At 35.0% G+C, this 13,448-nt stretch overlaps 1 protein-coding gene across 1 annotated transcript; it reads right to left on the bottom strand.

The window, feature by feature from the left end:
* Window positions 1-4,593: 4,593 nt before the first annotated feature.
* LOC121428125 (E3 ubiquitin-protein ligase TRIM71-like) lies at window positions 4,594-8,468 on the bottom strand. The gene is made up of 2 exons (XM_041624718.1): window positions 7,728-8,468; window positions 4,594-5,902 (listed from the first exon to the last, which is right to left on the bottom strand). The coding sequence occupies exons 1-2, from the start codon at window positions 8,358-8,360 to the stop codon at window positions 4,640-4,642; spliced, it is 1,896 nt and encodes a 631-aa protein (XP_041480652.1). The 5' UTR covers window positions 8,361-8,468; the 3' UTR covers window positions 4,594-4,639.
* Between the last annotated feature and the right edge of the window lie 4,980 nt (window positions 8,469-13,448).

The raw sequence follows: 13,448 nt of genomic DNA, 5'->3' as shown, positions 1-13,448 counted from the left end.
CATCGTTTCACACTTTTCACTGGACATTTAAAAGGTCATTTAAGGTAATTAAAGGTCAAAGTACCTCACAAATGTAAGTAATACATATAATGTGGAACATATCATGTTTTAAATACAAACAAATTGGATATTGTGAATCTTGGCGAGGGTGTACATATTAAGAATCTGACCGGTGCTACTTTAGCATTTTTAAAGGAATTTTATATTTATGACGTCATAAAGCACACCAGCTTTCTTATATTCATCTTACATATTTAGCGGAACAAACATATCATGTTTCATATCAAATTCAAAATAAAATCCACGTATGAATCACTATATAGGCCCCGGCAATTAAAACTTTTCCAGGGCAATTAAAGGTTATTTTAAGGTTTTAAAAACTCAAACTGGGCGACAAATGTAACTGATGTAACATTATAATGTGGAATATCTTATGTTTGGTTGAAGGTATGTATATTAAGGATGTGACGGGTTCTACCTCCTAACCCTTTGGCAATTTCCATTTAATGACGTCACGAACGACGCCCACTTTAAGCCTACAAGTAATTATGACAGAATGTGACACCTTATAAAATGACTTTTACAACACAAATTCATATTTTTAGACAAGTATCCAATTAGACAAATTTGACATTTTACATCATCCTTATTCATTGTTCTCTGATTCATCTTCCAGACTGGTTTCCCCCTCTTCAGTCTCAACTGCACGTTCTCGATTCACGATAAGTGGCAAATGCTTAGTACGTGGCCCCGATTTAAATCCACATGGAACAAGTTCTGATAAAATTCCTTTGGAGTACAGGAGGGCCCTCCTAACTTATACTTCTCATCCATGTAGGCAAGTTGCACAGGAGTCATTCTGATCAGTCACTCTCCAGATAAAGAAGGAATAATCATGCTCTTTTGCTGACTTGTCAGTTGGGGATAGGCTCATGATCTTTGAAGCATCTTTCTTCATGCTACATCTAAATAATGTAAAGTAGTGCTAAGTAGTTTTAGAAAGATTTTGTTAAGATTGTGTTAAGTTAAGATGAAAAGTATAAATATTACACCTTTAATGATCCATTCAACACCTCCTACATCGGACTCTATAGATTAAAGATCTTATTCGAGCAGCAAATTTAGAGAGGAAAACTTTCCCTTGCCAAATTGATACAATGTGGTATCACAACCTGATAGGAAATTATCTGTGCAAAGCTAACTTTTTTGCTACAAACTTCAATGCCATACCTGTATTGTCTATTTCTTTTCCATCAGTATGCAAAAGAAACCCAAAATGAGAACACTAGTAGAACAGAAATGTCAGTGTCGTCAGAGAAAAAAATATGCTTCTTCTGCTATTACATCTTCAGAAGATAGCTGATAGTACCTGGAGCAGGACATTTGGCCTACCCGTACTTGTTCATGACATAGTGGTTGTTCCCAACTTCCTTGTCGATACAAGTCAGTGTCACCCTGTTCTATAACTTTTAAGGATTAATGCAGTTGCTGGTCGGCGAATCATATATTTCATAATTCATACTGCAAGTGTGAATCGAAGTAACACAGTTCTGGCAGAGGCATGTAGTTGAGATTGTTAGTGAAGGGGAATCCTATGAGCATCAGGTCGAAGAGGTATGGTACAGAGCGCAGTTGTGAGAAGACTATATCAGGACATGGTGTAAAATGCTAAATTGGTGTAGATTATTTGGAATCACCTGAAATGATTTGATACAAAATGATGATATTAAATGTTTTGTGTAAAGTCCTGATAAACTCACGCGATCATCAACCTTTCATGCGTGTAAATGACCTAAAGGTCACCTTTACATGTGCTTCATTTTTTCTAACCTTTAAATTTACATTCCATTTTCCATAAGGTTCAATTTAATACCAAACATATGTTTATTTTGTACACTAGATAGGTCATAATTAAGAGGTTGACCTATGTAAAAAGGATGGTGTGCATGGTTTATAACGTCAAAAAAATGACGTTGCCCAAGGTTGCCAAAGTAGCCTTCGTCAAATTCTTAATCCGCACATCCTCAATATAACTTTCAGCCAAAAATAGACCTAATTAAATAATGCCCATCTTGTTAGTATATCCAAACATGATACATTCTACATTGTTGCATTACTTACATTAACCCAATTTGACCTTTATGGCCTTAAATGACCTTTAATAGTCCTGGACACGTTATAAATGCGTAGCGATTCATTTGAGGATCCTATGCCGGTGGATTTCATTTTGCATTTTATTTTATATGATTTCAAACATATGTTTATTCCGTTTAATAGAAAAGTCATATTGAAGACGAATATAACTTAGAGCTGATGTGGTTCTATGACGTCAGAAATTTGTTTTCTCAAGATTCCAAAATAGCATCCATCGGATTCTTATAATGCACACTCTCAAACTTAACCTTTGCAAAAATGCGTATAATACCAACTTGTTTGTATTTAAAGCATGATATGTTTCGCATTATATGTCTTACATACATTTTTGTAAGGCAATTTGACCTTTTATGAACTTAAATGACATGTAATTGACCTGCGCGATATTAAAATGTCCAGTAATCATATATTTGCATTTCGATTTTGCATTAGCTTTAATTGATACCAAACATGACATGTTAATTCTGTAAAATATGAAAATCACAATTAAGAGGTATGTGAAAATTTGGGCGTGGCTTATGACGTCAATAAAACAAAACGCCCAAGGGTGCCCAGGTGGCACTCCTCAGATTCTTGGAGTAGACACACTATACTATAACTTCCAGCAAAAAAAATGCAGTCATACCCAACTTCACGGTTATGTTGGGGTTCTACTTGACTACAATGCGAGAGCGAAAACAAAATCTTAGCTATGGTGATACGGAAACCTTTGAGTGCCATCGATGAAGAGATGTCTTATCTTGCCATATCGGCTTCATACCCTTTTCATGTCGACATGTTAACTTTGTAAGTTGACACAGTGACATATTGCCAAGTCGACTTCAAAGAATTGTCATGTCGTCATGGCAGCATATACCATCTTACAAAGTGGACCTATTAAGACTCTTTATCGGCATGACACTTTCTAGTTGATTTAACAAGATATCTGATGTCGCCATGACTACGACTCGTCTGCACATCCTACGTCACCATGTAGACTTACAAAGTTAATAAGTCGACATAATAAGGCTGTTACTTGGCAAGATGCAATATATTGCTATCTCATCTGGTATCTACCTATAATAACAAAATTCCTAAAAAAATTGTTCCAAGCGGATGAGATTGATGTAGCGGGCCGGACCTTAACAAAGGTGTTGAGTACAACATGCTTGATTTTAAATCTCGATTATTTTGGAAATCCTTGACACAAGTCTAGGTTAGCATAATCCACATCCCATAAGCAGGAGTAAATGGACAATCGCACACAGAGTAGAAACTGGCCCTTTTGTGAATGATTTAAAAACATAAAAAGGAAGGAAAAGGTGGATTTAGAAAACAAAACACTCTTAAAACAACTCATTCAAATTGACTAGACCAGTAGTCAGCTGGGTGCAACTGATATGTCGAGTCACACATCTGAGTTATATTTTAATCAGAAATATGTATGTTCTAGTAAAATACTACTAGGAAATGATAAAATATGAATAGAATAACAGTTACAGTCAGCTGACCCTCTTAAGTAGTAATTGTTGACTGATTTGTTTGTATAGAGTGTACTTTTTGTGGGTTTATAAAATCAGATCAATATACAAATCTACTTAAAAATTAATGTTAAACGGATTTAAGTGTTTAGAAATATTAATTTTACAGATATTAATCAGTCAGCCTAATGATAATATATTTCCAGGCTATAAAGTTGGTACAAATCAATATTGCTGCCACTTCAACTACTTAACTACTATCCTACTACTATACTACCTTTTTTCCTTATACTTTATCAAAATGGGCATGAATAAGTGAATGAAACAATTAGGGAAAATATAGTATTTCTTATAAATGATTTGCGGCTTTATCGATTGTAATTGCGATATTGGATTTAAGTAACACAAAAATCATTATTTTACAGAATGGTGGAAGTATATCAGCAGAAGAGATTTCTCTTTAGTTTACTACTGTAACGTTGGCATTATGATAAATCTATCTGTATGAATTTTCTCTAAAATAAATCATAGAAAGCCTCTCATGATATAAAGATAATGTAAGATTTGTAATTATACTTTGCATCGTATTAAATTCATTTCTATATGCAATATCTTGTATGCAATAAATGAGATAAAGTTAATATTTACACGCACATTTATATATTGACAAATGAATATTCATATTTCCACCTGTTCACTAATACTCAAATGACAATTGCTTTTATTCTTTTCACAGTGACTTATGACAAATTCAAGGAAGAATTTAAAAACAAAAAATTTATTCTTCAGATGTAAAAACTATTAGTAGTAAGGAAATCAAAATAGTATATTTTCAAGACTTCATTGAAACAATATCTTAAAAAAAATATATATTTTTCACCAGCAAATATTTCATTTTTCAAATAAATGAAATCACATGGTAAGTAATATACATGTAGTATTGAATATCGACACGTGTTAGAGTAAATTTGTAGCAGGATGAAAGCACGTCAGTTTCAATACTACATGGTGTGATAAAACGTGAATTACAGTGATACCTTGATGAAATATAACTTCTTGTAACAAGCAAAGGCGAGCATGTCTGGGGAGAGGGAAACCAAGTTACACAAATTCAAACCCAATGTCATATGAAGTACTTTGAACTCAACTCTTTCCTTCAGATTCAAACCATCAAGATCATAGAGTCTGAACACGACATTATTATTCTTCATATCAACACTCGCTACATACACCCTGTCCTGCTCATCCACGGCAGCATACAGGAAGACATCCCGTGGAGCTTGTAGAGACTCACCAGCATTCCCATCCCTGTCATAGACCGTCACCACGCTTGGAACGTCCCAACATGAACTCGTGACAATCAAACCCGTCCTGGTAGTAGATGCCTGGCACGTATCGTGCTTTGTTTGAACAGTATGTTTAAGAGTGGATCCTGTCGGGTCATAGATAAAGACTTGTTTTCCATAGTTAGTAATGATGATTTCATCTGATGGACTTCTGTTAACTCTGAGAAAATTTCCATTGTCTCTCACGTGGATTGTTGCTTTCCTGGAGCCAAGGGGAGAGAAGATGTAGGCGTCTGTAGTACCAGTGGACACGCATAACGCCCCGTCCCGTTGCAAAACCAGATCATAACATTCCATGTCACTTATGGGTATGTTTTTATACAGCTGTTTTCCACCATTTGAATCAATGGTATCAATACCTCGTGCATTACTCCCATACACGATAACGACAGTGCTATTGGAGTGCCTTGTCATACCGAACATCACTCCCCGTAGATCAACACAATGAATAACTTCCATCTTGGGATCTGATCCTGAGATGCTCCCGAGGTCAAGGCGAGTATCATCTGCTGGTTTGAATCTCTTCTCCTGTGCTTTCTTCGTAACTGCTGACGCAGAAGTGTGATCGGTAGCCTCCTTCAGCATGGAATCTAGTTCCTCACAGAGCAAGATATTAGCAGATAGAGTGTCTGTCTTAAGATGACCCAGTCTGCCATTATCTACCAAAGTAATTGAACTACAAATACTCTTGATCCTCTGTCGATCTTTTGACTTCAAGACGTTGAGGTCGTCATCAAAACTACGTTCTAAGGCATGTATTTGCTCCGTGAGATTTCGAAGATTTTCTTCAAGCTCCTTGGCCTTGATGGTGTAAGCCTGCCTGACATCATTTAGTAGTGTCTGTACTGCAGTGTGTACCTCATGACGTTGTATTTCTATGTTTTGAATGTTCTTTTCCAGCTCTGCTTTCTTGTCAGCACATCGCTGAGCAAGGTCTGTCACCTACGAATTGAAAGTGATAAGTAAAAACAACGAGTTAGATCTGGAAATATCGCATAAAGGTGGAATTAATAAATACTAATACTATAAAACAAGGATAAATCATATAGAATGACATACGGCATTCCGAATAAGCTTGAAGAGACACAACATAATTATAATCACAAAATTGTATGTCACATTGAAACAATAACGATGATAATTATCAGTGTAGTTCAACATAAATAATAAAGAAACGAATTAAATGTAACAACATTTTAAATACAGATTATAGCATTACACAATACTATGGATCATTGCAATCTGTATTCAATACCATCTATTGTTATTGATATTTATATTTTATCAATCAATATTTCTATATTCTCATTTTCTATGTCATTATTATAACTATTATTATTCATGTTATTACTATTATCATTTATATCATCATCATCATCATAATCATTATTATTATTATCATTATTCTATAATTATCAATATTACCTTTTTGTTTTTACTGTTAATGTTCTTAATATCTTATGTATAAAAATATTGTGATAATTATTATCGTCATCACCATCATAAGCATTATAAAAACTGGTGTGATTATTGTTGTTTTCATCATCGACATCAATGATCGCCCTCGGGGCCGCGGAACGGTTTTCAAAGTGAGGGCTGACCATGCAAAAAATTACAATCATATGGTCATGTTTACGTTTTTGTACACGGTTTTGGAAAAAAAAAGTGGAAGGCTGTAGCCCCGGCCAGCCCACCCCCCGTTTTCGCGGCCCCTGCTTAAAATGTTGGGCAACATACTGTCCACTGTTTCGGGTAATGTATGTTCATAAAAAAATATGTACATGTATATATTCTGGGCAATTGTTATCCAATTAACTACAACTTATTTTTACACAATTATTAGTTTACCCACTTTCGACAGATTTTAAACAAATGGTATTGTTGATAGTATGTTGCCAAGTGATGGTTAAAAATTGATCCTAAAATTTTAAGAGTGTACGCTTTCAAAATAGTTTTTTTTATACAAGCTGTTTAACCTTACATTACTTCTTCAAAGGACAAGTCCACCCCAACAAAAACGTCAATTGAATAAAAAGAGAAAAATTCAACAAGCATAACACTGAAAATTTCATCAAAATCGGATGTAAAATAAGAAAGTTATGGCATTTTAAAGTTTCGCTTCATTTCACAAAACAGTTATATGCACATCTCGGTCCGTATGCAAATGAGGAACTGATGACATCACTCACTCACTATTTCTTTTTTATAATATGAAATATGATTTTTTTTTCTCTCGTCATTGTCATGTGAAATGAAGTTTCATTCCTCCCTGAACACGTGGAATTCCATTATTTTAACATTTTGTGCTTCAGGCAAGGAGGTCCTAATCGTCAAATTCGTGAAAATTGAAATATTGTATAATTCAAACAATCAAAAACAAATAGTGAGTGACATCATCGAATCTCTCATTTGGATGTAACTGGCTCGTTCATATAACTACTTTGTTAAAAATAAGTGAAACACTGAAATGTCATAACTTTCTTATTATATCCGATTTTGATGAAATTTTCAGCATTGTGCTTGTCTGATATTTCTCTATTGATTCAAATCATCCTTTTTTCTGAGGTTGACTTGACCTTTAAATAGACTTTAAAGTGCATGTTTAGACTCTTAAACAGCAAAGTTTGACTTTTAATATTTGATTCTCAATAAAAATTACGTCTGGTTGTTTAAACTTCTAAACAACTCCTGTAAGGTTCATATAGTGAACAGCGTTATATAGATTTTAAACAGCGTTTTTTACTTTGATAATTATGAATAAATTTACCTTCTGTCGCAATTCCTGCTCAAAGTCAACCTGGTTCTTGATTTCATGAGCTTTATGACCAACAAGTACGCACTTGTGACAGATGTAGACCTTACAATCCTCACAAAACATATCCTTGTTCTCTGGTTTGTGGATGGAGCACTTCTGGAATAAATGACCAATGCTGACCTTCCCTTCGATGACATCATCCATGGATACAATCTCATGATCTTCAAAGACTGACAGATATTGATGACAATGCAAACATTTATCACATATGTAGTTATTACAGGTTCTGCAGAATGAGACAGCATCTCCTTGAAGCTTGCAACCAGAACATTTTTGTCGCATTTCGAGGACAGCGTTCATCCCACCACACTTGGTGTGGTAATCGTCTACGCATCCGTTGATGGAGACATTGAGGCGGAGATCATCGACACGGTTGTCAGACAACTTGGTGATCTCCCTGCAGAGAGGACAGACCATGTGATCAAGGTCATGGTGGGTTAGATCGTATTTCTTGAGGCATCGCCTACAAAATGTGTGTCCACATGAAGTCAGGATTGTCGCCTCGACAAACATATCAAGGCATAATGGACATATCAGGTTCGGTGAAGAGCTTGATGCTTTCTCTGATTCACGCTTCTCAGCCATCGCTAAATCAATTTACAAACACGAGATCTAAATTTCAACAATTATGATACACACAATATGTCTATCAGTATTGATGCATTGAAACGTCGATCGAGTTTGGGTTACAAAGTATACTTGAATAAAATTCAACTACAAGAGTAAAACACACCCACTTCTAACACCCTATAACAAATAAACTTTGGTATTCTCAGCTACCTTTGAACTTTAGAGCGTTATTTATTTATTCATGATTATTTCTAGAATCATTTGCATAATGTTGAAGATACGTTAACTTGAAGAAACGTTAATGCCAAAGTCTATCCTATTGTACAATTCTTTCATATTATCTTATTTATCTTATGCTAATATTACGTGGGGTTATGGAACCGAAAGGTAACAATAATTCCTTATTGTTACTGCATAAAAGAGCCATAAGAATTTGCACAGGTTCTCCTAACTGAGCCCATACTGATCCAATCATAACAAAAACTGAACATAAAATATCTGATATCAATATCTTACAAAGTGCAAATTTTATGTTCAATACTAATCACTTGGTTCCACGCAATTTTAATTCAATATTCACAATACCCATGTTCACAATATACCAGAGGTTCCAACAATTTTCATACTAGTAATCCCAAAATATTCCTTGCTTATAAAGCCATTAAACATCAAGGACCCAATGTTTGGCAGTCATTGTCTCATGAATAAATTTTAATTCCTTATTGTTAAACTGCAGAAAAGAGCCATAAAAAATTGCACAGGTTCTCCATGTTGTCCTTACTTAGCCAATACTGATTCAATTATCAAAAAAATGAACATAAAATATCTGATATCATTATCTTACAAAGTGTAAATTTTATGTTCAATACCAATCACTTGGTTCCACGCTATTTTAATTCAACATTCACAATACACAGGTACATGAACACAATACCAGAGGTTCCAACAATTTTCATACTAGTAATCCCCGAATATTCCTTGCTTATAAAGCCATTAAACATCAAGGACCCAATGTTTGGCACTCATTGCCTCATGAAATAAGAGAATGTTCTTCGCTTTATGACTCATAACTCATACATGTATATTGTTGGTTCCATGACAGTTGCTCCGCCGACAATTGCTACGCAAAATAAGACAACTGCTCCGCCGACAATTGCTCCGCCGACAGTTGCTCCGCCGACAGTTGCTCCGTCGACACTTGCTCCGCCGATATTTGCTCCGTCGGCATTTGCTCCGCCGATATTTGCTCCGCCCGACAATTGCTCCGCCGACAATTGCTCTGCCGACATCTGCTCCTATTTTACGACAATTGTTCCGCGACAATTGCTCCGCCGATATTTGCTCCGCCGAAAATTGCTCCAATTATACGACATTTGCTTCGCGACAATTGCTCCGCAGTAAATTGCTCCGCCGTCATGTGCTCCGATCTTAAATACAATTGTATGAACATTGTCACAATGCGACTGTAAGTCTATTTAGTGTTAACCCCTAGTAACCATTCAGCTTGTATATAATAAAAGGAATTTGGGTGGTTGACTCTTGTCATAGCCCCAGAGTCAATCAACTGTATCTTTAAGTAAGTGATCAAACCCGCTGGGGTGTAAGGATTAGAATTTTACTTGACTTCTTGACAAGCTTAGGTCATGAGCATTGGGTCATTTAACTTGATATATTTAGTTAAGTTCAATGGGTCTCTAAAATTCTATAGATGTTTGTTTTTATGTATGAGAGGAAAAGATTGTTGAGAATGTTTGAGATGGGAGTTTTGAATAGGTGAAATTAAAGCTTGGATAGTTAAGTAGTTTTATTTGGATATGTGGCTTTGCTGGCTAGTATTTTTTTACCGTTACGCCATATCCGGCACCTTCTAAATGTGTGGCTCATTTAATTCTACTGCTCTCCTCAAGACCCAAATCTCGAGATTCTGGAAATCCAGGAATCAATTTTATACATATTTAAAACGATCGGTGCCCCATGCCCTGCCTCGCACTCTTTAAAAAAAACTATCGGTATCCCATGCCCCGCCTCGCCCACTTCTTTCAAAAACTATCGGTGAATGCCCCTTACGCTCGGCGTTCCATACGCTCCATAAAAGGTGCCCTCCCCTGGATCCCCGGCTACGTCACCACTTTATTTATAGGGAGTTTTTAGCACCACGACGCAGAAAGAACATAGAAAATATATCATCAAATTTCATTCATGACAAAGATCAACTAAGAAGTCTTTGTCGAAAATAGGTGTGTCAAAACAGTAGTTTCATCTTGGACAAACGAGATGTTGTTGTTTATCTGTTAGCTCAGCCGAAACTTAGGACGAACTGGTGTTCCTGTTCATCAATTTTCGACAAAGACCTCTTAGCTGTTCATTGTCATTTGAAGGGTATTTTCAATAGATTTACTGTGTTCTTGAATATGTTCTACGTTGTGAGCACGCCTATCCGTGCTAAAACTGCCTATTGAGTTGAATTTGACGCAACCTACTTGAAATAGTTATCGGCAGGAATACAAATCTATCCAAGGCGATTAGCTGCATCTAGAACTTTACATTTGCTTATAGTTGCTGTATGTTTTTTTATCAATTTTCATGTTTGTAACATTAATCATCCAAAAAAGTTCATATTTCAAACAAGGAATAGATTATTTTCTACTGTATAAAGTACTTAGCGCACCCCATGCACAGAGACCATTATGGATGTCTTTTTTGTGAACCAAATTCCAATTTCAATATAGTGACAAAACATGGCGCTAGATACCTAACCTCAAGCCAAACATTAAGCTTTCGAAGCTATCGATTAAGTCTGCTCAATGCTTTCAAATAAATGGAAATGCTATATACATTATTGGTCACCAGGTGTGAACTTGTTTTAAAAAAAAAATAAAAATGCCGTCACCATTCGAAAACAAACAAAAAAGGAAACCTCCGAGTGCAATCTATGAAGAGATATCTTATCTTGCCATATCGGCTTGATACCCTTTTCATGTCGATATTTTAACTTTGTAAGTTGACACAGTGACATAATGCCAAGTCGACTTCAAAGAATTATCATGTCGTCATAGCAACATATATCATCTTACAAAGTGGATAAGACACTTTATCGACCTGACATTTATAGAAGTTGACTTAACAAGATACATGTATCTTATGTCGCTATGACAACGACTTGTCTGCATACCATACATCACCGTGTAGACTTACAAAGTTGATAGGTCGACATATCAATAAGGCTGTTATTTGGCAAGATGCAATATATTGCCATCTCATCTGGTAGATGGTACTTTAAATTTACCTATTCCTAAATATTTCCCTTTGTTTCAAGCGGATGATATTGATGTAGCGGGCCGGACCCTAACAAAGGTGTTGAATGCATCATGCTTGATTTTAAATCTCGATTGACACAAGTCTAGGTTAGCATAATGATCTAGATCATTTTTTTTTCCACTTCCCAAAAGCAAGAGTAAACGGACAGTCGCACACAGAGTAAAAACTGGCACATTTGTCAAAGTTATAAAAAAAATATAAAGGGGAAGGAAAAGGTGGATTTAGAAAACAAAACACTCTTAAAACAACTCATTCAAATTGACTTGACCAGTAGTCAGGTGGGTGCAACTGATAGGTCGAGTCACACCTCTGAATTATATAAGTTATTTTCTAGTAAAATACGACCAGAATCAAATGTGACTAAAGTAACAGTTGCACCCAGCTGACCCTATTAACTAGTCATTTTTACTGATTTGTTTGTATAGAGTGTACCTTATGTGCGTTTGTAAAATCAGATCAACATACAAATCTACTTCAATTTAATACCCTCATCTTTTTCTTCTGTCTTTGTCTTTTATTTTCATCTCTATCCTCTTCCTTTTCTTCTACCTTCTGCCCTTCTTTCCTTTTATCGTTCTTTCCAGCTCTCTCCATTTTTATGTGTTGCCTCCTTCCTCTTTTTCTCTGTCTCTCTCCTCTCTCCCATTTTCTTCATCTTATCTTATACCCTTTTAATTCCTTCTCCTTTCCATTCATGAGATTTTTCCCTCTCTGCCACCGCCTCTCCCTATCTCTCTCTCTCTCTCTCTCTGACACTCTCTTTCTTCATTTCGTAAACTTACTTATTTAAAGATGGAACAAACTCAATTGAATTTGATTACATTTAGAATTTAATGAAATCTTTGATATCAATAGAATCAAGTCAAAATTATAAATTGAAACCTCGTAAGTATGCGATTTACATAAATACTAATCAATCATTTCGTTCGTTCTTAGATAGCAAGCTGTCTCACCGTCTTTCCTCTCCTAAATGAAATTAATAATTGTCTTTATGATATCTCTTACTATGCAGTTTAGCTATTGTATTTGTAATATCGGACTTAAGTAAATACAATTTTGATTTTACAGATATAAATCATTACTTCTGCAATATGGTTTGGTTTGATTTTATATATCAAAGTAATATCAAGAAAATGTGTACAGAATAGTGTACAGAAATGAAGACTTACAAATGTCAATGTACGAAGAGCATGCAAAAGGAGCTAGATCTACTTTTGACCAAATTTTTTTTTACACAAATATATGTATATTTGACGTGGGAATTAAATGCAACATATCGCATTTGAAAATATTGTTGGATAGGTTGGTAAGAATTGATTGCAAATTTGAATTTTGTTCCAACATGAACTAAATCCAAAACAATTTTTTACAAAAGGAGCTGAATCCAATTTGCGGTTATCTGAATTTCTTTTTCCTATTTTACGTGAAGTTATGCTTTCATATTTTTATATTTATGTTGTGGATACAAGTTTACAGCATCGATGCAAATTTTGCTGAGAATTTTACAATCTTTATGAACATTTTTGGATTTAGTTCCTTTTAGAATTAAATATCAAAAAGTCACTGTCCTCAGAAAAGATGACAAAATATCATTGTTTTTTTCTTTTGTAATTTTCAATAAATATACATCAGAAAAGATGTGAAATGTATTCTGCTAGCCATATTTATGTGTTTCGTTTTCAATTTCGAATATCAAACATGTTTAAATCGCCCAAAATTGATATTTTACTAACTAAAAGGTTTTTTTCCAAAAGGAGCTAAATCTATGAAAAACAAAGTTTCAAA

This window comes from Lytechinus variegatus, chromosome 14, assembly GCF_018143015.1.
Source record: "Lytechinus variegatus isolate NC3 chromosome 14, Lvar_3.0, whole genome shotgun sequence".
Classification (NCBI taxonomy): Eukaryota; Metazoa; Echinodermata; class Echinoidea; order Temnopleuroida; family Toxopneustidae; genus Lytechinus; species Lytechinus variegatus.
The sequence above is the reverse complement of the archived record's forward strand: the minus strand, read 5'-3'. Positions and strand labels throughout refer to the sequence as shown.

Excerpts from the sequence above, each read along its gene's own strand:
- LOC121428125 (XM_041624718.1), bottom strand. The coding sequence starts at position 8,360 with ATGGCTGAGAAGCGTGAATCAGAGAAAGCATCAAGCTCTTCACCGAAC. Across the intron at positions 5,903-7,727 it reads AGCAGGAATTGCGACAGAAG|GTGACAGACCTTGCTCAGCG; the intron begins GTAAATTTATTC and ends TTCAATTCGTAG.